Genomic DNA, 26,934 nt, shown 5'->3' with positions numbered 1-26,934 from the left:
ATCTACAACATATGTTATCGATATATATATTTAGGGACCCCGTAAAATTTTCGTCAATTTTAGACATAGTTTGATTGTCCGTACCTACGGTCAACAAAAAAAGAGGCATTTTGACATATTAAAAACTCATTTACCGGGATTTTGCCAAATGAGTTTCCTTGGTGCGACCGCGCACGATTGTTGACAAAAATTAGATGATTTCAGATATGCAAACGACTTTCGACGTTTGCATCCTGGTAATGGGTCATCTCTTAGGGCATATTAGCTGATGTCGATTAATTCCGAGAAGTTTACTTCATATAGTTGCTTTATAATGTTACCATTTTATTTTAAATCTAGTATAAAGTTATAATATATATAATATAAAATTTTAAATCTAGTATTATTAACATATATAATATTTTATGTATAATTATTACTAAAAAATACATATAATTAATATATGTATAATAGATTATATGCATGTATAATATTTTATTTCTTAGCGGGCTTTTGGCGGACTTGACCGGGTTTCACACCTCTAAACTAAACCCGGTCCTCTACCCATGAAAGCGGAATTTGACAGGCTTTCTCTTGGGTCGGGCCGGGTAAAAGTCCATCGGGCTTCCGGGCATCTGCAGACTTTTCAGATTTGCGGGCTAAATGACGAGACCTAGTCTCTGGTAACATATACTACTCTTTAACAAAATAGGAAATGATGAATGTGGTTTGGCAATTTTTTTTGGAAGGGGCAATTCGGCAATTCCTATAATATTAATATAAGAATACCGAATTTGTTTTAATCATTAAACCCAAAATTATAAATTGGAATGTCCAAATGTTTTTTTTTTGGCAAAAAATGTCCAGACCAGATCTGAAAATTAAGAAAATTCCAAAATTGGGGGACTTAAACCCTAAACCCTTTCTTGCATATATAGTCACATACAAATAGAAACAAGATCCAACAGACCCTTTTAGGTCTGGAGCTCAATGAACCTGGGCATCCATGGAACAAGACAAGAGTGGGTATCAACTCTATTCTCATTTCTCCTTGTTTTTGCTCCTGTGCTGCTTCTTGTGAATAGTAAAGCTGTTTGGTTCTCCAACGTGTTTGTTCTCTTTTGAGCTTCTGCTGTTTTTCTTTTGCGTCTTTCACATAGTCTGCGTTTGGATCATGGGCATTACTTGCTTCACTTGCAATTGGAGCATTCAATCTTGAATTCGATTGGAGCATTTTAACGGATCCTTCTATAGTTTGATTGCATCCTTAAGTGTGTTATGCTCCTATAGTGATGAATATTGGCTTTCGATGACTACACAATAAGAGACTTACTGTGTGGACAGATACGGGTCATACATTTATTCTTTGATGTTTGATCATATTGATTTTCAGGCAAGCTTCCTTGTGTGACTGTATAGAACATCTAGTTATACATGTCCGTTATTTTCCTACTCTTTCTGCCTTCAATGTGGAGGATCATTCGCTTTAAATTAACTAATGTGATGTTTATAATCTGGTTTTTCATACTGCTCTTCAAGTTTTCGATCGTGGTTGCTTCATACTGAATAGGTTATGAGTTGATTGATTCATATTCGATCACTAGATCCCTTTGCTTCTTCTGTAACCAATAAGGCAATGCATAGGGTGCTTACCAAATCTCCTCTTAGTGAACCTATCAATGTAAATGAGCGTGGTTATAACTTGATATTGAGTAATTTAACTGTCAATGGAAGAAGAAGGTTCTTTGAATCACATGTATTAATCTGTTTATCTCACGGAGACAACTTAGTTTTTCTACTCGGGTAAAATGTTAGACACACACACATACACTGAAAATGGCTGCTGAAATCATTTTGCTTGTGATTGTAGAAGAGGGTGGTGTAGTAACAGTGGACATTAGTGTTGTCAATTCGTTTTGAGCATAGCTGCACAGGGGCTATCTTGATGTGACCCTTTTAGTGACTGGAAATGGTTATTGCATTAACAGGTGCATATTTGCTCAAGAGTTGCAGTCCACAGTGAGTCCTTCACCTGGAAAAAAACCACATGGCCGTAAAGCTCCTGGGTTTATAATCTGTTAAGATTGAGATGGAGGTCATGGAGGTAATCGCTTTGTTACGTATTGGGTAATAAGATTCTCGTTGCTCTATATTCTCAGTGCATCATGTTTTTGATGGTCTTATCTTTCTCTGTTAAACAAATTAGGTTCATGTGTAAGGGAGACCATTGATTTATCCTGCCACAATTTTATGGCAAAGATGCAGAGCAATTTGAGTTGAGCAGCTACTCTTCTGCACCAGATTGTAGGTACTCTTAAGTGTGCTCTAAACTCGTTGTTGTTGTTGTTTTTTTTTACTTTATTTATTGAAATATATTTGACATATGCATACATACATATCTTGGTATGCTCTCATAAACACACTTATTTTAGGTTTGGAAATTGATGTGATTTTTGGGTTTTCAGTTGCAATTTTGTTTGGACAATGTCGTGCTTCAAATGACAATGTCATGCTGGGGTCATAGTGCTTGAAGAGTCCAGAATATATTATTGGATGTGATGGACCAAAGTACTGTAAGTAGGATAAACCTAAGTTCTTTACTCTCGGTATGCCTGATAAATTTAACCATGTTACCATCATAATTAATTTTCTAGGGTAACAAGTGGCCAGGTTTTTCGATAGAAAGAGAGGGCCTTTGCTAGGTTTGTCATTTCTGTTAAGTTGTTGGAATTTGATTGCTTCCTTATCTTGTAACTTGTAAGGCTATTTAAAGCCGGCCAGTTGATGCATAAACTTCGTTGAGGTATTTCAGATTGTGTGTGTTCCTAAGTTTGTGTTTAACTGTTCAACAATACTGTTTATGGTAACAGAGCCCCAACACAGGGGCCTGACCTACAGCAATAGAAACAGCATATATCTTTGTGATAGTGAGTGCGAGAGAATCGCAACAGAAGAGAATTTTGTGCCCGAGTGGATTCCAAAATTCAATGTTCAATATCCACTGGGCGATGTTGATGGAGAATTTTCTCTGATTTAAGGAATTTTGGGGCCTCATAGGGAATGGGATCCTGGCAGAGACACAAGGAGTTGAACAACTAGTGACTTCCTCTACGATGGTGGCAGAGAGGGGACAGCTTACAGAAGCACAAAGTAGGCAGATTGAGGAGCAGCGTAAGTGGATTGAGGAGTAGAAGTTAAATGATCTCAAAGTCAAGAATTACTTGTTCCAGGCCATAGATCGAACTGTACTAATGATGATTTTCGACAGGGAAAGCTCTAAGAGTATATGTGACTCACTGAAGCGAAAGTATCAGGGCACAACAAGAGTGAAGAGGGCTCAGCTGCAGGCCTTAAGGAAGGGTGGCATTCTATGACTAGAAGTTAGCATGTACTGCGAGAAAATAGCTGGGATACCAAAGTGATTGAAAGAGTTTCCAGTAGAAACCCTTGCATGATATTTCTCGAGGTAGTCTGGTTTTCTGGACTATTGTAAGTTGTGGGAAATAGTTAAATAATGGGGTTTAGCAAAGTAATAGAACACTGAGGAGGAGGTGCAAACTCATTGTCTGTCTGTAGTAGGGTTAATTTCACATATGATTTGAACTCCACTTTGGACTGGGATTTGGGATTTGAAAGGAATTTGAGTGACTTGGTAATGGAGTTATGTTTTTACAATGAGTGAAAGGAATTGCAATGTTTTTACAAATTATATTTGTAAAAAGAGATTTAGGTCATTAATATCATGACACTTGTCTTTATATACACAATTTAATTGTACATGTTTTTATCTTTTAATCTGATTTGGGACCACTAATTGGTTTGGTCTGGGCTAGCCAAATGACTAAATTTGGCCCTTTTAATGACCATTTGGCCCTTTTATGACATTTTGCCACTTTGGCCTTTTTGTTGTTGGAGATCAGAATAGAGTCATAATTTAGGATTTCGCCTTTTAGACCCCTTTACTGGAGATTGCCTAAGGTTCCCCCCACGGTCAAGTTGCTACTTGTATTGAGCATCATTCAGTTGCTCAACACTCATGAAGAGCTCCCAAGGCCTTTTTTTTTCTTCTTCTAGTTTTCGTTTTCTCTAATCTGATTTTCTGTTATTCTATTCTATTTGCTTTTTTGAGCATGGAGGCTGCATCACATGAGGTAGTACAACAAACGTTGCTTGAAATGATAATATAATATGATTACATAAAGACTGGCAATCCAGTTGAGAAAGAATTTAACAGTTTTTGGATATTGTTAAACTAGCATCGGTGTTTGATTGTATGTTAGATCGGTAAACTATTTCCGGAAAAGAGAGAACTTTGATGCTGAAAGATACTCCAACAAAGGGTTACAAAGCCATGAGAAACTTAGGAAGCTCTTGCCTCTCACTAGTTCTCCCATCCAAGATTTAGGGTTTAGGGTCTAAACCATTTCCAATGAGGATCATTTTGTTGAGGACTAGTTGAAGACTAAAGAGATTCACTCACTTTTCGATCTTATATTCAAAATTCGACCGTTTTAGTTTGTAGATATAAATAAGTAGATCAACTTTGTAAAATTTTGTTTAAATTGAAAATTACTAAGACATTCATAAATGTGATTACTCATTATGAACTTGAACATTTCATGTTTGATAATTTTAGTCCGTTCACTAATTTAATCTATTTTGATACCTTAACCATTATCAAATTGACTGAAAATTTGTACAAGTAATCTACTTATATAAACTTAAAATCTAAACGGTTGAGATGAAAAAATATAATCGAAAATATATCTAATTAACAATTAAGTCTTTAATTCTCAACTAGTCATTAACAAGATGGTTCTCATTTAAAAAACTTTCTGTTCTTCCGATTCTAGGAATTGAAGATAAGACTTAACAAAAAAAAAACAGGAATTGAAGATAAATGCTTTAGCTTAAAGGATCCCCAATGGTGCCACATCCATACAAGTGATACAACGGCAATTATGACATTCAACGTGACCCCAAAGCATTATAAAACTCAAGCTTGCACTTCTCGTAAGTGCTCATCTCTTGCCATATAATCATCTCTATATGACCCTAAATTATACAAACTGAGAATCCCATTAATTAGTAATGAACCAGATATCAATATCATTCACCAACAATGGGTCCTCCTCTCAAATCCAGAAACACAGACCTCCCACGACAAACTCATTTTCTATAGAATCTGTCGAATCCTCGATAAAAAGTCTGTTGAGGAGCTGGTACAGAAGGCAGAAGTGGCAGTTTTTATTCAACTCTACTTCACCACAAGAACCTGATAGAGCTCCATGGAGAACCCACTTAGCTAGTTTCCTTCAATCCACACCAGTTCATGCAGTTTCTCTCAGTCTCCTTGTTATCGATCTGATCTTCACTATCCTTGAACTATCCTCATCTTTGCTTGTTACCAGTTGCAGGCCAAAAGACAACCACCACAAAGCCACACAAGAAATCTGGTACCACTGGGTTGGCATTGCTATTCTTACACTGCTTTCGGCCAAGACTATAGCCCTGGCTGTAGGGCTCGGTACCAGATTCTTCAGGCGTCCAGGTTATGTCATTGATGGGATTGTTTTGATCGGCGCGTTGGGGTTGGAAGTGTTTCTAGAGAAGGTTGGGGGTGGTTTGCTTGTTGTGGTTAGTTTGTGGCGAGTTGTTAGGGTTGTAGAAAGTGCATTTGAGCTGAGTGACGAGGCCATTGAAGCACAGATTGAAGGGGTTGTATGTCAGTTTGAGATATTGAGGGAAGAGAATAGGAAACTGTTAGAAGTCATTGCCGAGAAAGATAAGATCATACAGGAGCTCCAAGAGGAGTCGAATCAATGTATATGTCTCTCTGGTCGGAAATTGTAAGGCCGACCATAGTACCATTTATCTTTCCGCCAATAATTTACAAACGTAATTAACCACACCAAATTAAGTTACCTAATTCACTACACCCAAGTTTAATTTATACCGTACTTTGGTTTTCTAGGCTGATTTGTTAATAAGTTGATACGGAGAATTGGAGAAACATTGGAAGTACTCTCGATCATTCTGTCATACATTTATCAATTATAGATAAGTTTTGTTTTTCTGCTGTATATGACACCTCATGTCCTTGAGCTTCAGAGGTACGTAGCTATTCTCGTTTGCACTAGAAGTGAAATATTGTTCGAGTAATTGATCACATATTGATCGAGGATGGATGAGATGTGTAGAGTACGTGTAAATTGTAGTCTGGATCGGAGTAGTGAAGAGATCGAGAGAGAGGGAATTTAGAAACCAGCAAGTAGTAATACGACTGAAGATGAACATTTTCATATATATTGTCCCCAAAGTAGCTTCTAGTTCCATCAAATTAAATTACAAACTTGTGAATATTTAATTTTAATTACCTGCTTGTAATCAAAAGACTGTTCTGCGTTTTAATCTTGGCCGAACAAAAGCGTATTTTATGATACAAACTAAATACCGTTCTCTTTTGGACAAATTAAGGGGACAAATAGTATCAACGTATGTACTATTAAGTTCAAAACAATTTCTCAGGTTGTTTGTTTCTGCTCAACGCAGACCTAAAAATATAAGTCCAATACAAAGAACCCAACTCCTGATTGCAAACTTCCCCAAGTTCGATCAGAAGATTATTACTCTATTTCTTCCCCAAGTAGGCTATATTCATGCGTGTTAATATGAGCGAAGCTCAATTTTTAAAAAAAAAAATAATTATATATACACACGTAGGGGTGCATGAGAAGGAGATAAAAATATGCTAGTTCAACATATGATTAATGATTATAGCATTCTCATTGAACTATTTTCACTTATTTCTGAGTAGAAAATATGCATATATATTAATAGGGATGTTCTATATTCATACCGTAAAATGACATTTGGACCACCTAATATTTTTAGAATTTTAAAAAACTCTTTTTGCCCCTATCAGAAAATTGCATATCTGCAAACCCTATTTACAAAGTTTAAATATTGATCAACTCAGATCTTTGCTTCTTTGTTGACAACGTTAATGGAATAAGATAAATAACTTAATTAATTTGATTCTATTAAGTGGAAATTTCTAGATAAAATCATATTTATGGGTTTTCTCTATGTAAGAACCCTAATATAAATTTAACACAACCATCTCTTTGTATTACATACCTACATGAGATGCAATTACTAAAGAGGTGCAAATAGGGAACAATACCTACATGAGCTAATACCCAAGGATCAAATGTATTTTATTGGGAATTGCTCAAACACATTTATATAAACCCTAAACAAAATCATTGTATTATCTTCTAAGATTCAAGTTTCAACAAAAATCGTAGTCATTGTTTCAAATTAAGTCGATATAATTCTTTTGGATCCCAAAATACTTCACAATGGTAAGGTAAAAACCATGAAAAAAAGAAGAAAGATAAATATAAATTCAGAAAATTAAGGAAAACCATGAAACGAAAAGAAAAGAAAGATGAGGATAAGTTCAGAAGTTTAAGGACAAAAGTTTGAGATGAGGTGCAAATACCATTTAAAGATGTATGAATAGAAGTTCACATATTGATAATATAAGACACATAAAGGAACACACAACAAAATGTGAGAGAAAAATCGAAAGAAGAATAAAAATGGGAGAACATGGGACTCGAACCAAGGAGAGTTGAGTTGGAGTCAAATTCTTTAGCCAATTCAATTGACCTAGTGTTCAATTTATAGCACATAAAAATCTAACTTCATCGAATAATTTTTGTTTGAGTTGCCACTTAAATAGATCCGCCAGTGGATTCAAAGGATTCATGGGCAGAGTGCTGCTACATACGAGGAATTTTTCAATCCTCTCGGAAAACCACGTGGCAATATTAAGTGGTATTTCCTTCTAATCACTAATTGACACTTATAATTTAATTAAAAATCATATTTAAGCTATTTTATCAAAGACTATTTTGGGTTTCTTTCTAAAACCTTACACCCTACACTCGTATACCCTAAATTCTAAAACCCAAAATGCTAAACCATATACTCTAAAACCCTAAACCCTAAACCCTAAACTCTAAACTCTAAACCCTAAATTCTAATTCAAAATTATCAATACCCATGAATGTCATTTCACAAATAATAAAAAAATATAAAATTATAATTTTTGTGTAATAAATCCATGTGTCAAAATTTAACATGTGAAAATGACCATTGAACATTTCCACGTAGTTCTCCGGGAGCACTGAAAAAACATTTCGTTACATACACCAAACTTCTGAGGAATTTTTCAGTCCTCTAGGAGAACCACGTGACAATGTCCAGTGGTATTCCATTACAATCACCATTTGACACTTGGAATTTAATTTAAAAAAATCATATTTAAGCTGTTTTATGAAAGTCTATTTTGGGTTTCTTTCTAAAACCCTACACCCTACACTATAGTATCCTAAACTCTAAAACCCTATACCCTAAACCCTAAACCCTACACTCATATACCCTAAACCCTAAACCATAAACTCTAAAACCCTATAACCTAAACCCTAAACTCTAAACCCAAAATTCTAGTTAAAAATCATCAATACCCATGAAGGTCATTTCACAAATAATAAAAACATGTAAAATTATAATTTTGGTGTAATAAATCCACGTTTTAAAATATAACAGGTAATGAGTATCACTGAACATTGTCACGTGGTCATCCGGGAGTATTAAAAAATTTCTCCAAATTTCCTTACAAAAATCTAATACAAAATGATATGGCATCTTACATAGAACGGCCACGTCATTACCCTCAATTGAATAGATTTCATATGTGGATTTTTCTTTTCAAATTACCTAAATATCAATAATAAATAGTAATAATGAAGTTAATTGCTTATTAAAGTAACCGACTTTATGACGAGCAAAAAGAGGAAGAACAGAGAAGGAAAGAAAGACAAATAATTCGAGATAAAAGGACCCGATTGAAAGAAAATATGGCATAAGGACTCAAATTAGAATAATAAATTTAATTTTTCTTAAGACATGATTTTATTTCATCGATAGCACCCTCATCTTGATTGAAACGACTTAATCGTTGGATTATCAAGGTTTTCTAGTACATAAAAGAATAGACGATCTTGAACAACTTTCATGAAGAAATTATACATAACATCATAATTTTTAGTTTTCGAAGCTTAGAGTTGGTTGATGGAAACAAGTCTTAAAAAATCATTTCTTGTAGTTTTTTCTCAATTGGTTGCAAGCACCCTCTTTTCAAAAGTTTTGATTAAGAAAGAATTCAAGAAGTACAATGTTGATCATATTGGGGCCGGGGATCCACAAAATATCAAAATATTAGTTTCCATTTTAATTACTGTTATTTATTAATTTTCAAAAAGAATTTATATTAAAGACATGGTGGATATTATTTGGATTTCTATGATGATGTGGACACATGACACATCATTTGGTATACATTGTTTGGTTTCTTTAACATTTTAACAATATCTACTTCTAGAATTGTATATGGCGAAACCTAGCAGAGCTCTACTAGGGTTAGGGTGGCGGCCGCTGCTGTCCTAACCACTCCGGTACCCTCTCCTCTTATCGGCAGGGAACACAATGACGCCCGCTCTCTGGATTAGATCCCTTGGCAGGTAGCGGCAAGGATTTTGGGAAAATTTTGGCCCGAGTTGTGTCGTGGTTCAGATCTCGTGGTCAGCATTCGGAAGAGCAACATGGTGGTGTTGTGCTGCTTTGGTCAGCGACGATGATGGTCTAGACTTCGGTTGGGGATTTCGAGGGCAGATTAGGTGCGGGGTTCTAGATCCGTGTTTGGGATCTAGGCCATCCTTTGCAGGTCAAACACTACACCAAAAAGTGCAACAGACAATGGTCTAGTAACAACGATTGAAAAATTTTCGTTATGTGTTGATGAAAAGTCATTCCACAACATATATGACTATTCATTTCTTGAACAAAATTGTGTAGGTAGTTAATTTTTATCTAGAAGATTATTGCACAACGAACAGAAACACAATTTGTGTCTGACAAGAAAAAAACGATTTGTTAATTTTTAAAGGTGTTGTGCGATGGTGGAGGGGGCTTCAGGTCAAGCGACTCCTTGCCCCGGTCAGGCTTGTCCGCAGATCCAGATGGGTTGTTTCCGACATCATTCACTTGGTGGTGCGGATCTTGGCCTTTGGTTGTGCAACGAAGACTCTCAGATCCGGCGGGGCCTCTGGACGTGCGATGGAGGAGGGTGCTGGTTGGCTAGTTATGGGTGCCTAAAGCAAATTGGGGTGCCCACTTGTGGGTTTGGGCTGTTGTGGTGGATTGGGCTCAGTTTGCTAGACCTAACCTAGATGGAATATGGACTTTTCTCTCAAGGCCTACTCACACTTCGGCTCGTGTTTGGGATCTCGTTGGTTAATTAGTCTTTGCCTGGTTACTTCGCCTTTCAGAGAGGCTCTTCTTGAGGGTTGCTCCTCAAGATGTTTCGATGTCGCTCTTAACATAGTCGGAATAAGTGAGCCTCGTCTCACAGTTCTCTGATTCTCTTTTGGATTCCAAGTTTATGGTTTATAGCATTGAGATTGCTAGATTTTGTTTGGTTTATTTCGCATGGTTCCATTAATTTTACGAAGCCTTAATATGAGTGGATCATGTTTATGCTGCACTCCTACATTTCCTATTAATGACAAATTGTCACTCATTTAAAAAAATCTACAGCTTAATAATGAAAGGAATCTTTTGTAAAGTTTATAAAATCACAAATGAACCGAGTCAATCTTGCTCTATAACGAAGCATTTGAAGACTTTGAAGTCATATTGGAGATAACATATGCTTTGGAATGATATGCATAGGACTTCCAAGCTTCTAAGATTCATAAGACTCATCATTGGTTCTGTTTTCATGGGCAGAATTAGACAATATGACCATGTTAAGGAAAATAAACTTCTAGACAAGAAAATCACATTATTCCTATGTTAGTAAGATTGCAACAGAGAGACATTGACGAGCTTGAAGCGTTGAAGTGTATGACAAAGAGATTATATTTCTTCCAAGAACTTCCTCATTGCATTTTAAAGCCTTTAAAGATCACAAAATGTGTCTAAATGATTCTAGACTCAGGATACATATCAATGCTTCTTTCATTCACTTCATACAAGTCGACTCTGCCCAGATGTATTTGCTTTTAACAACTGAAGCACCTTTTCAATCCTGTAAATCCTAGCTTTAAGCTCTGAAACTTATCTCATCAAATAAAGAGATGTTGCTTTTACATTCTCTCTTCTCAAACAATGAGCTGCTACTACCATATTCCAGTTTCTCAAATAAAGAGTTACTACTAGGACTTTCATTGCCAATGATGCTCACCATGTCATTGCTTGGTCTCACCATTCTCTTCTAGACCTTGTTCGATTAGTTTCCTCTTACACTTACCTCCCCAAGTCAAAGTTACAACCTCTTTCTCCAAAGTTTCTGACTCCAAAATATTGACATAACTTTCATCCACAATTGAAGATGCAGACATTGGATCAGATCATGGCTTGATAACTTCTCACTATCAGCAACCTTTCTAAAATCAACATGTTTAGCTTTTTCCTAAGTTTCAAAGCCTCTGATATAGTCAGTTCATCATTTTCCAAATGATCTCCAGTGTCCAGATTATACCATTTGGGAGGAAACCCGGGAGGCAATGAAAAATCATAGCATTTGGTCATTTCCACAGAAACCTAACTTGATTCTTCTGAATTCCTTGGGGAACAAATATAATGAATGGTGGCATCAAATGTCTCTTCTTGAATCTCCCTTGCTTTCATTTTAGGTGGCAGACTTGTGTGTTTTAGGCCTTTTATCGACTCCTTCCACTATTTCAAGTATCTTTCGCCAGAATCTGCCTCAGAAAGCCTCGATGGTATAATCAATCATACATTCTCAACTTCCTTCAAGTGCTAATTCCACGTATCATTAAAATTGGAATTCAATAGAGCAACAAAATCCAGGATGTCTTGATCATATCCAAACTGCATAGCCACTCTATGTGGAAAGTATTGTTGTTTAGTACCAAATCCAACTATCTTAGTCACCCTCAAAGACATAACAAATTCCAGTAGTTCGTCATCCAAGGTTGGACCAACTAAGGCCCACTCTTCCTTTTCAACATAGTACTTTGGAATGTTAATGGCCATAGCATAAGGACGCCACATGAAACCTTCTCCATCCAAGTCTAAAACCCTCCTTAGATCTTTAACATTGAGTCCATCTACTTTATGCCATCTAGCCAATCTAGGCTCCGTATAGTTAATCACATTATGATTTGCCCTAAGTTCCAGAAATATTTCCCACATCCAAACCTGTACTGATTGAAATTGCGACTTGAGCACAAGTTTCACAACATGATCCCTGTCATTCAATTTAGATGAATCTACAATTGTCCTTTTGAGCAGACTCAAATTTCTATCAATGTGTGCAAGAATGGCAGGGGCAAGCGCAATCTGGGTACCCTTAGCTAAATGAATTGCAATGGATATAACAACCTTGTTTATTATAGTACGAGTATTGTGGAATACATAGCTGAACAACCAGAACAAGGAATGCTTCATGCTCCACTTCACTCACACTCTTCATAAATTTCTTCCTCCATACATTTGTGCGAACAGTATTACGACCAACTTTGTAATCGTAAAGTCCCATCTGCTCTTTCTCAAGCTTGGCTTCTACTTCTCTCAACTCTTTGCTTTCAAGAGGGCTAAAAACAGAGACCTAAAATAGAAAAGCCTTCCAAAATCATAACATCCTCCAATGTGATTATTGCTTCACCCTAATCAAAGATAAAAGAGTTGGTCTTAGAACACCATTTCTCTGCACATATAGTAAACATAAAATTAAAAGAATAAATAACAAAGTTGGACTAACCCGCAAAATTGAACATCGTACTTTAAAAGCAATGTTATTGTTTATTGAGAGAAATTTTATCTATTTATTTATTCAATACTAAAGGATTAACCTAGCAGTTGAAATTCACAAACATATTAATAAGACGAAAATAATATATTTCTTATAAATCCCAAATAATAGACACGAATTTTTTTATTGAAAGATAGTATCAACTAATATGCGAGATCAAACTACTTCTTCCTTCATCTCTTTTGGGAGCTTGCCGCTTGAAGTCTTCGCAAGCTTCTTCATACTCAGGTAATCCTCGATTTGTGACCTCCATATACTGTAGTCATTGCCGTCGAACTTGTCGACCCTCTTCTTAACGTCTTCTATGCTCATTGTTTCCACTCTAGAACCAGGCTCTAGATACCACACTGTTAGGAGTTCAACCCTGAATTCCTCTTGCGCAAGTTAACAAGTGCAAACCAATATAGATAAACGATTGAGAATACAAACACAAAGTTTACGAGGTTCGACAAAGAACTTGTCTACGTCCTCGGGCTACTGGGTTTCACTATAGAAGAACAACACAAACAAGAATACAAGATCTCTCGTAAGACGTTCTCACCAACTCTCAAGACCTCACTTGCTCTCTGTGTTTTACCTTGATGTCTAACTACTGATACAATTGTCCCTATTTATAGATGTCTAAACTTGAAACCTATAAGTAATTGGAAACATATTCCCAATAGACATAGAAACCATTACTAAAGTAGAAAACCACCAAAGTGTTCAATCTTTGATCAAGATCTAATGAATCCTTATCCTAAGTGGAATCGGATCCACAAACCTAACATACATATCGATTCTTACCTTAATTTCCCAGCCACAATAAACAAGCCCGAGACACCCAATCAAACCAAGCTTTTATGAGTTTTATCTTCCCATGCCATAAAAGATTCATATAAGAGAGCTTCAATGGAGGTGAGGTGAAAGAGAATGAAAGAGGCAGACATGAGTAACCTGATCAAGGCGCATACACCATTTGAAAAGACAAAATTGCACTTGCGAAAATAACAGAGAACGTGAAAAGTAGCAGAGGAGTTAATTCATGTACTTATGATAAATTTTAAATTTGAATAACTTAAAATCTGAGTGGGCTATTATTCATGTATTGCTGTTACAAATTTTCTTTTTGAAAAGTGTTTTGAGATTGAAATTATTTTAAGGGGCTTGTATAATTACCATATCGAACATGAATCACATGATAACTTGGATAATTACAACTCAATTCCAACTTAGCACACAATTTATGTTTATAAACGACAATTTCTTATGTCATTTTATTTTTTGAGATTAAAATTGCCTTATGGAAGCAAACAAAGCAAAATATATTTTTGATCAAATCTTTGTTTTTTACATTTCAAGTATATCTTAATTTACAGTATTTAACATTATGACTAAACTTGTTTTATATTAACTTAAAAGTATATTAAACATTAATTAAGAGATTATTTTCCTCCATGGCTAGCTCCATTTTTTTTTGTCGAAATCATACCCAGGATCCATTTCAATCCATAAATTACCGAGAACTTGTGGTTTTGAGAATTGCCCATTTCAATCCATGAATTACTGAGAACATGTGGTTTTGAGAATTGGCCAGTCAAGGATCTAGATCATGACTTGAATTATGGGGAATTTGATTAATGGTTCCTCAATTGTTTGGGTAAATTGCAGTGGAGATATGGGATGAACTTGCAGGTTGTGTAGGGAGAGGACCAATTAAATGCAGCTTTTTCAAATTGATAGAACTATGCGAGTACCCAAAAATTCAAAGAAAGTGTTGAATATTAACTTGAGAACTAATTGCAAATCTACAATTAAGTAACATGCAAATCAATTGAGAGAAAAGAGTAGAAGACCTTGTTGTAGAAGAGAAATATATGACAAGGTTTCGTGCTCATCTCAGAACTATGTATGGATAGTATTAAATAGTTACCAGCAATTACTTCATAATCATGCCACGGATAATTAGACAAAAGCTTCATATTCATATCAAAGACAACTGATACTTGAGTGTGAAAGATGGTGAACAACAAGGAAGACATAGAATATGATGAGTGTCAATTTCTACAAAGGAGGAGGAGAAAATAACTCACTCCATCTCATTTTACAACTCTGTGTTTTCAGTCGCATTCCGCAAAAGCTATTTTGAAAAGCAACTACACAGTAGTTTTTGATTTCCTACTGCCAAGAGAATTTCTTCTCGTCAAAAGCAGAAATTTAGAGTTAAAAAACACCCACATTTATCATAAGAAGTGCTTTTGGACCAGAAGAAGTGAAGTAGGTTGCAAAAGCCTCGTGTCTTGAATATTATGAAGAAAATAAGAAGAGACACGTAGGTGCTGTGAGGAATACGTGGCAATAGAGCAATACACCAGATGGCCTACCCGAAAACAAACCCAAAAGAAAGCACAAAACCCGGCCCACCAGGCCCGTCACTGATCACTCTTCAGCAACTGTAGCTAGAACACACGACGCATAATATATGTAAAATAAAATATAGTAAATATATATGAATATAACAGGTGGCTCGAGGTCCCAAGTTGCACGTGGTACAGAATGTATTTACAATTGTAAACCCTAGACTCTGCTCTTCAATTTGTTACCTTCCGCCAAGGCATGGCCACCCTTCTTCTCCCTACTGTAAACCCAAAACCTTTCACAAAGTTCCAGCTTTAACCCCCACCCTCTTCAAGTACATCATTCTCGTTCTGTTTTGACTTCTTTCGCTTCTTCTTCTTCTTCTTGTTGTTGTTGTCCTCGCCAATTTAAGCTGGGGAGAGTTGCCTTCACCGACCTCATGGCTATGGGGTTATCCTCCTTCCAGACTACCAGCAGCCATTTGAGGCCTTGCCCTTCTTACTTCTCTTTATTACGGGCTTCTTCTTCTTCTTCTTCTAGGTCCCTTTGGACTCCTTCTGTTTCAAGGTTCGGTCTTTACTTCCCCACTTGCTCACTTTTCTGTCTAGTTTTCTTGTTTTCAGGTTTTGGTGTTTCACTCACTAGAGCTTGTTGGATATATTAGGGATAAATTTCTTGGTGGATTACTTAAACTACTTTTGGTTATTTTGTCAACTACTTCTACTCACCAGGAAATGAGGTTTCCAAAGTACATTTTTGTGTGTATACTGGTGTTGATGTTGGCGTTGGATTTGGGACTTCAATTTTGTTATATGTGGAAATGTGATGTACCATTCTACTAGGATGAGAATGTCGTGATGCTTTTGGAAGTTTGTCGGTATACTTTCCGCTTGCTTTGCATGCCTAAACTGCGAGTTGATACTGTTTAGTTGGTATTTGCTGCCTTTGATGTGGAATTGATAAAAACTGCAGGCGAGTTTTAGATTGCAAGCCAGAGGTTTATGTGGGGCGCCTCAGGGGTGTAGAGGCCGCCAAATCATATAATACTTTGATCTCTGAAGCAAAGTCCAGTGACTCTAGATATGAGTGGAGAGCTGCAGTCACTCGCCTGCGGAAAGAAAAACAGGAAGTGGAAAAGTCTTACAGAAGCAAGATGTACTCTGAAGGAAATGTTAAAACGATTGCTCCTGAAAAAGTTGATAGCAGTAACTGTGAGGTGGGGGAGGTAACTTTGTATGAGGCATGTGATGAGGGTAGCAATGCGGACAGAGTAAATGGTTATGCAGATGATACTCCAGATGTAGTAGCTTCTGTACGACTTGATAATCTTAAAGTGGAAAAGGTGAACGGTTATGCACATGATGGTCCAAGACCACGAGTGGTCATGCCACACAAATCTGGGAAGGAAATTCAGTCCAAGGGGTCATTATTAGGAAAGACCTCAAAGGTCACTAAAGGGATCGCTTCTGGACCTAGTAAAGATAAAGCTAGTAATGTGATCAACAAGGAAAAATCCAATGTCAAGATTTCTGATTCTAAAGATGCTACTCCCGTAGATAGAAAGGAAGATCTTCGCGGAACGCTTAATAGAATTTACGAAAAAGTTCTTATTGTCAATAGTGTCTCTAAAGCAAAGGAAGTCGTAAGGATGCTTAGAAGTGAATACAAGAATCTTATTCATGCCTGTGACACAGAGGTATGTATATTGATAGTTAAATATTGACTTTGGGTGATATAGTTTTGTGAAATAGAAGTCGACTTCCTTTGTTACTGCCTATATCTAGATGACTAGATAGATGTGTGACGACTTGTATGGTATTTTATGTTTTGTTATATACTAGCTTTTGTCTACTTGCTGATGATAGAATGTTAACAGGTGGCCGAGATAGATGTTAAGAAAGAAACACCGGTTGATCATGGACAAATAATATGCTTCAGTATATATTCTGGACCAGATGTGGATTTTGGAGATGGGAAGTCCTGCATCTGGGTGGATGTTCTTGATGGTGGCGGCAAAGAAATTCTACTTGAATTTGCTTCCTTTTTTGAAGATCCCTCTATTAAAAAGGTTGTTTGTCTTCCCCCTTTTTTTAAAGGTGCTCTAAACAATGAAAAACTTTAACAACATAGCAGCAGCTTTGGAAAATGATTTCTTCATTTTTCTCAACTGTAATGACTTGCCACTTTTTGTTTTCTCCTTTGTGGGAGAATTTGGTTCATAATGATAATCTGAGCTTGGAGTTGTTTGTCTTTCTCTAAAAATTATGCACGATTAATGTATGTTGAAGGTGTGGTTAGCTTGTTTGATTGATCCACTTTACTTTTTCTACTAGTGAATTGCTTGCTCGCACAAGCATTTGTTGATAAGTTACTTGGATTTTCGGAAAAGTGATTGGTACATGGCTTAATTGAATATATTTTGTTTGATGATTTACCTTGGCGTTTTTTTTCCTGATCATATAAGGCGCGTGCCTGGTGGAGAACCGAATTTGAGAATGACAATAATTTTTTTGTAGGTTTGGCACAATTACAGCTTTGATAACCATGTAATTGAGAACTATGGGTTTAAGGTTTCTGGCTTCCATGCGGACACCATGCACATGGCCCGCTTGTGGGATTCCTCCAGGCGGTTAAATGGTGGTTACTCTCTTGAAGCTCTATCACGTGACCCGAAGGTCATGTCTGGGGCACAATCGTTTGAGGAGAATGACTTGATTGGGAAGGTGTCAATGAAGACAATATTTGGCAGAAAGAAAGTGAAAAAAGATGGCACTGATGGGAAAATAACAATTCTTGACCCAGTTGAAGTGCTACAAAGAGAGGAGCGAACACCATGGATTTGTTATTCTGCGTTAGATGCTATAAGCACACTAAAGCTTTATGAGAGTATGAAAAATCAACTCTCCCATAGGCAGTGGGAAATTGATGGAAAACCGGCTCCTGGAACCATGTTTGATTTCTATGAAAAATACTGGCGACCATTTGGTGAGCTCTTAGTTCAGATGGAAACTGAGGGAATGCTGGTTGATCGAGGATATCTTGCTGTAATTGAGAAGTTGGCCAAATCAGAACAAGAGGTTGCTGTAAATAGATTTCGCAAGTGGGCTTCCAGCTTCTGCCCGGATGCCAAGTATATGAATGTGGGGAGTGATGTTCAACTACGCCAGCTTTTGTTTGGTGGGACTACGAACAGGTACATATTATCAAAATTATAAATGTTGTATTACCACCTTCAGTTATATCTGCTCTCTGATGTAGACTACCATTCTGGCATTACGTGCCAGAGACACGGTAAGTTTTGAGTGCATGAGGTTTTGTTAATGACTAGAGATTTGAAATGAATGTAACACTTTAGTAGAAGCAGACACAATTAAGAGTTGATAACATGTTGAAAATGATCGGCGGATCTTTTAGGCTTGGAACTTGAGCGCACTGGTAATCTTTTAGACTTAGAAATTTATTACTTATGTCATGTTCAAAATTTTTTCTCTTTTAGAAACATTGAATTTAGATAATTTATTCCTAGGGTGCAGAAGACACTTTAAATTCTCATAAAGGAGACAGGTCAAGAAATTGTTTGCACTCATCTCCTGCACACCTTAACGTTAAGAGCAGGGTTACTATCTGCACATTGGGTGTATGATGTCAGTGAAAATCGCCTCCTTTAAATCTTTATAACCAAAACTTAATGTAGTAAAAGAGCCTGTTTGCTGGAGTCACTGGTTCATATGATTGCTAGTCATATTCCCAGATATCCCACTGAAACTTACTACCAAAAACAGCTGTTTTCTCTTCTTTTTTTTTGGCTATTAAGTTTTGAAATCTGTGATTTACCTCAACCAACCTGCTTTTTTGTAGTAAGCTATTCAAAAGAGGTTCAATATCAAGTAGAAATATTTCTGAGACAATTCTCGTAGCCTTCTTGAGCCAACAGAAGCTGTATTAATTGACTTGATTATTCCTGGTACAGCAAGGACTCCAATCAGGCTCTTCCAAATGAGAGGACTTTTAGAGTTCCAAACACTGATACAGAGATTGTAGAAGGCAAAAATATAGCTCCAAAATTTCGCAATGTCACTCTGCACACCGTTGATGCCCATCTGCCGACTGAGATTTACACAGCAACTGGTTGGCCTTCAGTTAGTGGAGATGCTTTGAAGATTTTAGCTGGCAAGATCTCTTCAGAGTATGATTTTATGGATCATGCTGCTGATATTGGTGATGGAGATTCTTGTGAGACAGTGACTGATGAATATTTGGAAAAGGAAGAGATTACGTCCGCAACTATTGATAGGTCTGATTATGGAACAGCTTTGCACGCATTCAAGTCAGAGGAGGAGGGGAAGGAAGCTTGCCAAGCCATTGCGGCATTATGTCAAGTTTGCTCTATTGATTCATTGATATCCAACTTCATCCTCCCTTTGCAGGTGATTCTACACTTATATTCATATTGCTGGGTATTTTATTCATACATGTATGTATTTGCAGCTACATTAAGTTTTCAATGCCACACTTAGATTCATATTGCTTAGTATTTTATTCATATGTGTATTTATTTACAGCTACATTAAATTTTCAATGCTCTCAAGCTTGCTCCTCATTCTTGTGCTTTTCTACTGTGAATACTGTAGGGCAGTAATATAGCTGGCAAGAACAGACGGATTCATTGTTCACTGAATATTAACACGGAAACTGGGCGATTATCTGCTAGAAGACCAAATTTGCAGGTTTGTTATTGGGCCAACATTCTTGCAATCTTATAATTGAATGAATTTAATGCTGTTATTCTAGATCTATCTCCAATCACCTTACCTGACTGGTGATAAAATCTGGTAGTCAGCTTCATTTAATTTTTCTGATCTTTTGACAAAGGGATCACGGATCATCCCTGTGGTGGGAAAATGGATCAGTTTAACCCTTTGTTTAATGACACCCTTCAGTGCATTTTGCTCACTGAATTTCATGATTCTATTTCGGTTGCTTAGGATCATGTGCATGCCATATGAACCGACAAGTGAGTTCTTTTTACTACTTTACTATTGGAACATGCTGATATAAAATGTGCACTTCATCTAGCTTCCAATCGATTATACCGTATGTACGCCATATCATATGGAAGGGAAAATGGGCCATGCTGTGGATATTAAAACCATACAATTGAGTTAAATAAGATATATGACTTGAGTATCCCAGATGAAGTTAGAACTCAAGCTGGAAAAATTTAATATAGACATCCCCAGAGGCAGGATTTTAAAGTTCAACTGAAACAACTTGAATGGTGGAGTTTACATCCAAGGGATATTGATAAGCAACTTATTCTTGACAAGAAATTAATTTAGGAGCTGAGGAGGGGAGTGTAGCCTTTGATGGGAAATGAAAGGACCGACTGCCCAAACTTAATTGACAGGAAATATTACTTTAACATTTACATTTAACCCTAAACCTTAACTTTCCATGTGGTCTGAGGTTTGAACCACCTTAGGTAATTGCTTCTGTTTTCTAAAGGTTGTATAGTTTGGTAGGAGGCCTGATATTCAAGCTGGGGAACAAGAAGTGGATTCTTCTGGGGATTCCAAATTAGTATATCCACTTTAAATTTTAAAGCATGTATGCTTATCCTGTTTTACTTTTCACTGATTCAGAATCAGCCAGCTCTTGAAAAGGACCGCTATAAGATCCGCCAGGCATTTGTAGCTGCACCTGGAAATTCTCTAATTGTTGCTGACTATGGGCAGGTAGCTCTTTGTACTATCTGCTCATTACATGATTTATATCATTATATGGTTTGACTAATGTGTTAATATGATAGCTGGAACTGAGGATTCTCGCTCATCTTTCTAACTGTAAGAGCATGTTGGATGCCTTCAAAGCTGGTGGAGATTTCCATTCAAGGACTGCAATGAACATGTACCAGCATATTCGTGAAGCTGTTGAGAATGAGGAAGTACTACTCGAGTGGGATCCTCAACCTGGTCAAGAAAAACCTCCAGTTCCAATGTTGAAGGTTAGATGTGTCTTTGTGTGAGTATATATGTGACTGAGATTATAGTTAAATAAAATCAATTTGTGATTCCTTAGCAGGGAATCTTTTGTAGTTTTTTCATGGGAAAAGTTCTCTAATGGCCATCAAAAGAAAACTTTTATCTTACCTTTACGTCTCAACTGTTGCAAAGTTATGGTGAATTTATCCAATTTTTATTTTTCTATCAATTGTTTATTAACGTGTACTTGTTACCATCTACTTCATGTAACATCTAAATATATATTTTTTTCTTTCCTTTTTGCCAGTCAAATCTGATTTGTTGATGAGGTTACTTCTATATGTATAAGGAGTCCAAAGTAGATCTGGTTTAACTCCATATAGTCATCACGCATTCTAATTATTATGTTTCAGGATACATATGGATCTGAGAGAAGGAAAGCTAAAATGCTCAACTTTTCCATTGCATATGGGAAAACTCCAGTTGGGCTTTCCCGGGATTGGAAGGTATAGTAGCTTTAAATTATAATTTGGCAGTCATTTTCTTCATTTTAGCAATTTCCATGATCCATTAGTGTTTTGTGGTCCTCAGGTATCTGTCCAGGATGCAGAGAAAACAGTTGAACTCTGGTACAAAGAAAGAAAAGAAGTGAGAAACTGGCAAGAAGAACGTAAAAAAGAAGCTAAAGAATTCAGGTGCGTTCGAACATTGCTAGGACGGGCACGCTGGTTTCCCTCAATAACTCGTGCTAGCCGTGCTCAAAGAGGACATATTGAAAGGGCTGCTATTAATACTCCAGTCCAGGTATGTGTGCTACATTATCTATCTCCTTATTAATGCTCCAGTGCAGGTTCTATTGCTATCTATCTCTCAAGTTTTTAATTAGTTGACTGCAACAGGGTAGTGCTGCTGATGTTGCCATGTGTGCCATGTTAGAAATCTCCAATAATGAGCATTTGAAAGATCTTGGGTGGAGGCTGCTTTTACAGGTTAGAGCTCTCTCTCTCTCTCTCTCTCTCTATATATATATATTATCAAGCGAGTTATGAACCTGTCCCAATGCCAGAAGGATAATTGCGAGTCTTAAATATTCTACCAATAGCGGGGTTTGCAGAAATGGCCGTTTGCTCTGTCTGGTCTGGGTTCAAACCCCTCATGGTATATGGACCTAGGTTTGCTAGAGTTTCTGCTTTCCTCGCTTCTTCATGTTATACCTACCTGTCTAGGAACAGGTCTTGGGCTTTCTGCATTTCACATACATATAAACTACATATTGTACAAAAAGAATAAAAAAAAAAAAAGCTGAGAGCTTAAAACATGCTTCAAGTGTAATTTCATATATGAAAATGACTTTATGATAAAAAATTTGTCTCTGGAGAGTGGTGATTGACTTATTGGTAATTGGGGGATATTTGAGTGAAGTTCCTTTTGGCCGGACTCGAAATTAACTTTTTATGGAAAGCAGGTTCATGATGAAGTCATCTTAGAAGGGCCATCGGAATCAGCGGAGGTTGCAAAGGCCATAGTTGTTGACTGCATGTCAAAGCCCTTCGATGGCAAGAACATCCTCAATGTCGACCTCGCTGTTGATGCCAAGTGTGCACAGAACTGGTATGCTGCCAAGTAGATGTGGTCTGTTATAAAATGAATCCGACTTTTGGTCTATCAATTGTAAAGTTGCCTAAATTGCATTCACTCCCAAGAGGTTTTGCCCAATGAATCAGTTCATATAGCCTGCGGATGTGAAGTTGTCATTTTTGATGATGCGTTTGTCACACTTCGGGCCGAGGATTACTAGAAGGGGTGCTCTGCTTTTATGTCATCATATGGTTCTTGGACCAGGGAGGGCGATTTGAAAAGCACTTGTACATAGGTTATTCTAACCATTGACACATTCGTGTATTTAGGAGTCATGATATATTTGTGGTGACACAATGTGTAGTCTGAACAATTTGCAAAACAACAAAAAAGCATCTCGAGTTATATTTGAGTAATTTGTTAGAATTTCCAAATCTAATATTGGCAAACCATGCCAGAACTTCATTACAAAGTGAATTAGAAAACCTCATCAAGAAAACTAATCTGCAACCACATTGTTCACCTAAACCCATTGTCGGTGCACTCTCCGACGGATCCAACGTTTGAAACTTGTTTTGATTTTGTTTACCAAAATGTAGGGCATCAGAGAACAGACGAGAATAACGTGTGCCAAGAAACACAAATATCAGATCAGTTCAAGATCAGCAATATGTAATATAACTCCAGAATTATCTAACAAATAAGAGTAAACTTCATTATGCATGCTCTCTCTCTCTCTCCTCGAATATGAAATAGGTGCAGAGTCGAACTGTCTAATATATTCAAAAGCAGTATGTTGAGAGCTTGGCATTTGTAGATGCCCTGGGGAATCCATTTAATAAAGCAATGGTATCATCTAGGGCATTGGTGGGAGAGCAGTTCCGCTCCTCCAAAAATGAAGAATAATGTTTTGCAGACCTGTTCCATATTTGAGCATAATCTTTGCGAAAGTTAAAGCATTCTCAGATATGATCTTACCAAGGTGAATGTTGACTACCTTTAGGCGAATAAGAAAGGGGATCAAATATTGAACCTGAGTTTCCAACAAATCCAAGTTCCACTTATCCTCTTCTTCCCAAAGAAACCAAATACTGAGGGTGTGGAATACGGGAGAGCTCTTCAACAGGCATGCAAAACCCCGGAGATGGTTTTGCCTCATTGTGTAGTAAATTCTCATGGTTTCAAGTTTTCCGAATGAGAAAGGTAAGCCACCAAATTCAAGATATATTTCTGATAGAATCTCGAGGTAGTCATGGGATAATTCAAGGCTTCAGCTCGGGAGGAATTGGAAAGAAGATCGATCACAAAACTATGACTAGTCGTTTTAAACCTTGTACTGTCGAACAAGTGAGGCATGCGATATATTTTGGGCGTAGGAAAGTTGTGAATGGAATACTCATCAGTAATGTAATTTCCCCAATCTAAAGAATGTAGATTCGGTGCAGAAATGTGGACCCAACCACCGATGTGATTTCCATAAAAATACGTCTCTAGTCCCATTCCAGAGATCTGCATGCTATATAGATCCATTCTACAAACTCGTGTGTCCTTTAGGTTTGGACAACAAATATTCAGAGCAGTAAGTCCTATGCACCTGAGAAAAGGGAATGAAGACACAGTAAATAAATCCACACCTGAGAAATCTACCTCACTTAGAGTTAAATCTTGCAGCGAAAGGAGATACGACGAAACAGTATATGTAGAGGGAAACCCTAGCCATGCTTTTGAGCTCACACTGCTACTACTCATTGAGTGGCACTTAAGTTGACATCGAGGCAATGTAGATTTCTTTGCACTACTACTGAACGCATCGAGTACAAGTTCAAATATTACCCTTACCTCATTGTACACAATTTCTCTAATCTCTCATGCTGAGAACCTGAATACACCCACCTGCACATATAACCATACACCATGGATTGGTGCACCGGATTGTAAACACATAAAACGGCTAAGTTTTTAAAGCTTGTATGCGTAAACTTAACTACATAACACATGCTTTATATTTCTCAAACATAAGCAACGACATCTAACTCTACAAAGTACACGCAAACAAAACGCAAGATAATGATTAATGATTCCTGCATAAAAACATAGTTCAAGAATTTCCACAAGTACATCACCAGATGCTAGAAATGAGAAAACCAAAACCTCAACCCGAAATCAAGAACCCTCATTCAAAACCAAGAAAAATACTGCCACTTTGTTTTCTTTTAAAATACAACATCCCTTTCTCAAAAGGGAAAAGACATGACAAAATTCATGTCTTGGGAATTTAACAACTCAACAACCAACACAAACATAACACGGTTAAATTCTCTTTTAAAAACATGCACTCATGAGACCCAGATAACCCCACTAGGTTACCCCTCATGTCGTGCATTAGTAGATAGACTAGACCTATAACTGATCGTAATCAATCACCTGGCCAAAGGCTTGGTTCTCGATTTAATTGCCATCACCATGTTCGAAGACCAGAAAACGTTTTAATAAGACTCAAATGTTAAAACAACACGTACAATATAATCAATCCACTCATGATAATATTGTACAACAACTAAACGACTCTCACAATATCACAATATGAACAAGTCCTACAAATAAACCAATTTACTGGAAGATACATTTTCTTTCCTTCCGGTTTCTTCCGCCAATAAAATAAATATCACATTCAATAAATCAAATTACCAGAACGTATATTTTCTTCCCTTCCGGTCTCATCCACCAACAATATCAATTAATCACACTCAATCAACCAAATTACCAGAAGGTACATTTTCTTCCATTCCGGGCCCTTTCTCCACATTAAGATATAATCACATTCAATGATATAAAATATAATATAGCAACATATATATGTATATTATTACTACCATTTAATATCCATATATAAATTGGCTATATCATATCAATATCCACATGCATAACCCAATTTTATTCTCACATTCACCATAGTCCATAATCACCAAAACCTTTTAAAATTATTTTATTAAAATACCGTTTTACTTACCCATGAACCGTAGATGATCAAGTTCACGTAATTTAAACTAAAGCGTATTTTTAGAACAAATTTTATAAGCTAGTGATGCAAGGACTATGTTAACAACTCAAACTAAATTTAATAATTATAACACTACTTCGATCATGATGATTATTGTGAGGTTTACTCACCTCTTGCTCCTGCTGCGTTTTCAACACAAAACCAAAGACATTAGCCACCACAACCACACTATAGCACGCATCACATACCTAAACATGACAACATCGCAACTCAATACTCTTCACATACAAAACAACAATTAAAGTTCTATGTCCCCAATCGAAACTACAACTCTAAATCTAAGCCAGTCGAAGCTAAACTTTGTCCGGGTCTCCAAGATACCCTATCCTAGATCATAATAACAACTCAATCAAAAATTTCGAATCCACTTATATTAACATTAACCACTAACTAATTTGACCTTCCTACCATACAACTTATTACGTGACAACTGGAAACTATTCACCACTTATGGAAATACTAAACATCAACTAAAGCATGATAAATGAGATCAAATTGCCACAAGGTACTACCCAGATTAACCACTGCATGTCCACATGGTCACAAACTACAACTCTAGGCAACTCGACTCAACTATCAAATCAACAAGGCAGGAAGTTCATTTCGGTACCTAGTGTGACAATGAAATTGGTCGAAATCGTTGCTAAGAGATCACCCTTGGTCTGCAAATTTGAGGCTCCAACCTCAAGGTGATAGAAAGATCATTAAGAATCGGATGGAGTAAACACAGCATGTAAAACTAACCCAAAAACAGTACACTCACTGTCGGTATAGATGCAGGCTCACTATTCTGCCACCATTAACTTGCTACCTTGAAACATTATTGTGGCTTCGAGTTAGAGCGACCCACCGCATCATGGAGACGCGCAAAGGGAAAGGAAAGACGTCATGGCTGACTGCAGCGCTGGAAATGACATGAATTAGGTATGCTCACAACCGTGAAATAGTTGTCACTGTTCAGCTCGATTCACGCAATATGAGAGCAAAGTGGTCCAAGCAACTATCACTGTGGAGGTCGCCAGGAGGAGGAGATGGAAATTTGACCAATGTCGGAGCTTAGAATCGCCGGAACCGAAACCGGGTCAAAA

General features: G+C 37.0%; 3 protein-coding genes and 1 long non-coding RNA gene across 6 annotated transcripts; 3 read left to right on the top strand and 1 right to left on the bottom strand.

The window, feature by feature from the left end:
- The first annotated feature begins 965 nt into the window (after window positions 1-965).
- LOC126791506 (uncharacterized) lies at window positions 966-3,641 on the top strand. 3 transcript variants are annotated; one of them, XR_007671823.1, is made up of 3 exons: window positions 966-1,005; window positions 1,968-2,083; window positions 2,186-3,641. It is a non-coding gene; the product is annotated as an uncharacterized LOC126791506 (long non-coding RNA). The 3 variants fall into 3 exon arrangements; XR_007671825.1 differs by having other exon boundaries at window positions 989-1,001; XR_007671824.1 differs by having other exon boundaries at window positions 989-1,063.
- Window positions 3,642-5,070: 1,429 nt separating this feature from the next.
- On the top strand, window positions 5,071-10,435 carry LOC126792181 (uncharacterized). Its single transcript, XM_050518658.1, has 3 exons — window positions 5,071-5,803; window positions 9,998-10,183; window positions 10,380-10,435. Exons 1-3 carry the CDS (start codon window positions 5,071-5,073, stop codon window positions 10,433-10,435), a joined length of 975 nt encoding a protein of 324 aa, XP_050374615.1.
- Window positions 10,436-11,874: 1,439 nt separating this feature from the next.
- On the bottom strand, window positions 11,875-13,201 carry LOC126792179 (uncharacterized). The gene is made up of 3 exons (XM_050518657.1): window positions 13,055-13,201; window positions 12,493-12,685; window positions 11,875-12,431 (listed from the first exon to the last, which is right to left on the bottom strand). Exons 1-3 carry the CDS (start codon window positions 13,199-13,201, stop codon window positions 11,875-11,877), a joined length of 897 nt encoding a protein of 298 aa, XP_050374614.1.
- A 2,249-nt stretch (window positions 13,202-15,450) lies between these two features.
- Window positions 15,451-23,201, top strand: LOC126791496 (DNA polymerase I B, chloroplastic/mitochondrial-like). Its single transcript, XM_050517953.1, has 12 exons — window positions 15,451-15,793; window positions 16,199-16,922; window positions 17,103-17,294; window positions 17,743-18,419; window positions 19,197-19,653; window positions 19,858-19,953; window positions 20,869-20,961; window positions 21,036-21,230; window positions 21,621-21,713; window positions 21,799-22,011; window positions 22,107-22,196; window positions 22,673-23,201. Exons 1-12 carry the CDS (start codon window positions 15,666-15,668, stop codon window positions 22,832-22,834), a joined length of 3,120 nt encoding a protein of 1,039 aa, XP_050373910.1. The 5' UTR covers window positions 15,451-15,665; the 3' UTR covers window positions 22,835-23,201.
- The last annotated feature ends 3,733 nt before the right edge of the window (window positions 23,202-26,934 follow it).

Source organism: Argentina anserina, chromosome 4 (assembly GCF_933775445.1).
Source record: "Argentina anserina chromosome 4, drPotAnse1.1, whole genome shotgun sequence".
In the NCBI taxonomy this organism is placed as follows: Eukaryota; Viridiplantae; Streptophyta; class Magnoliopsida; order Rosales; family Rosaceae; genus Argentina; species Argentina anserina.
This window is presented reverse-complemented; position numbering and strand designations above follow the sequence as displayed.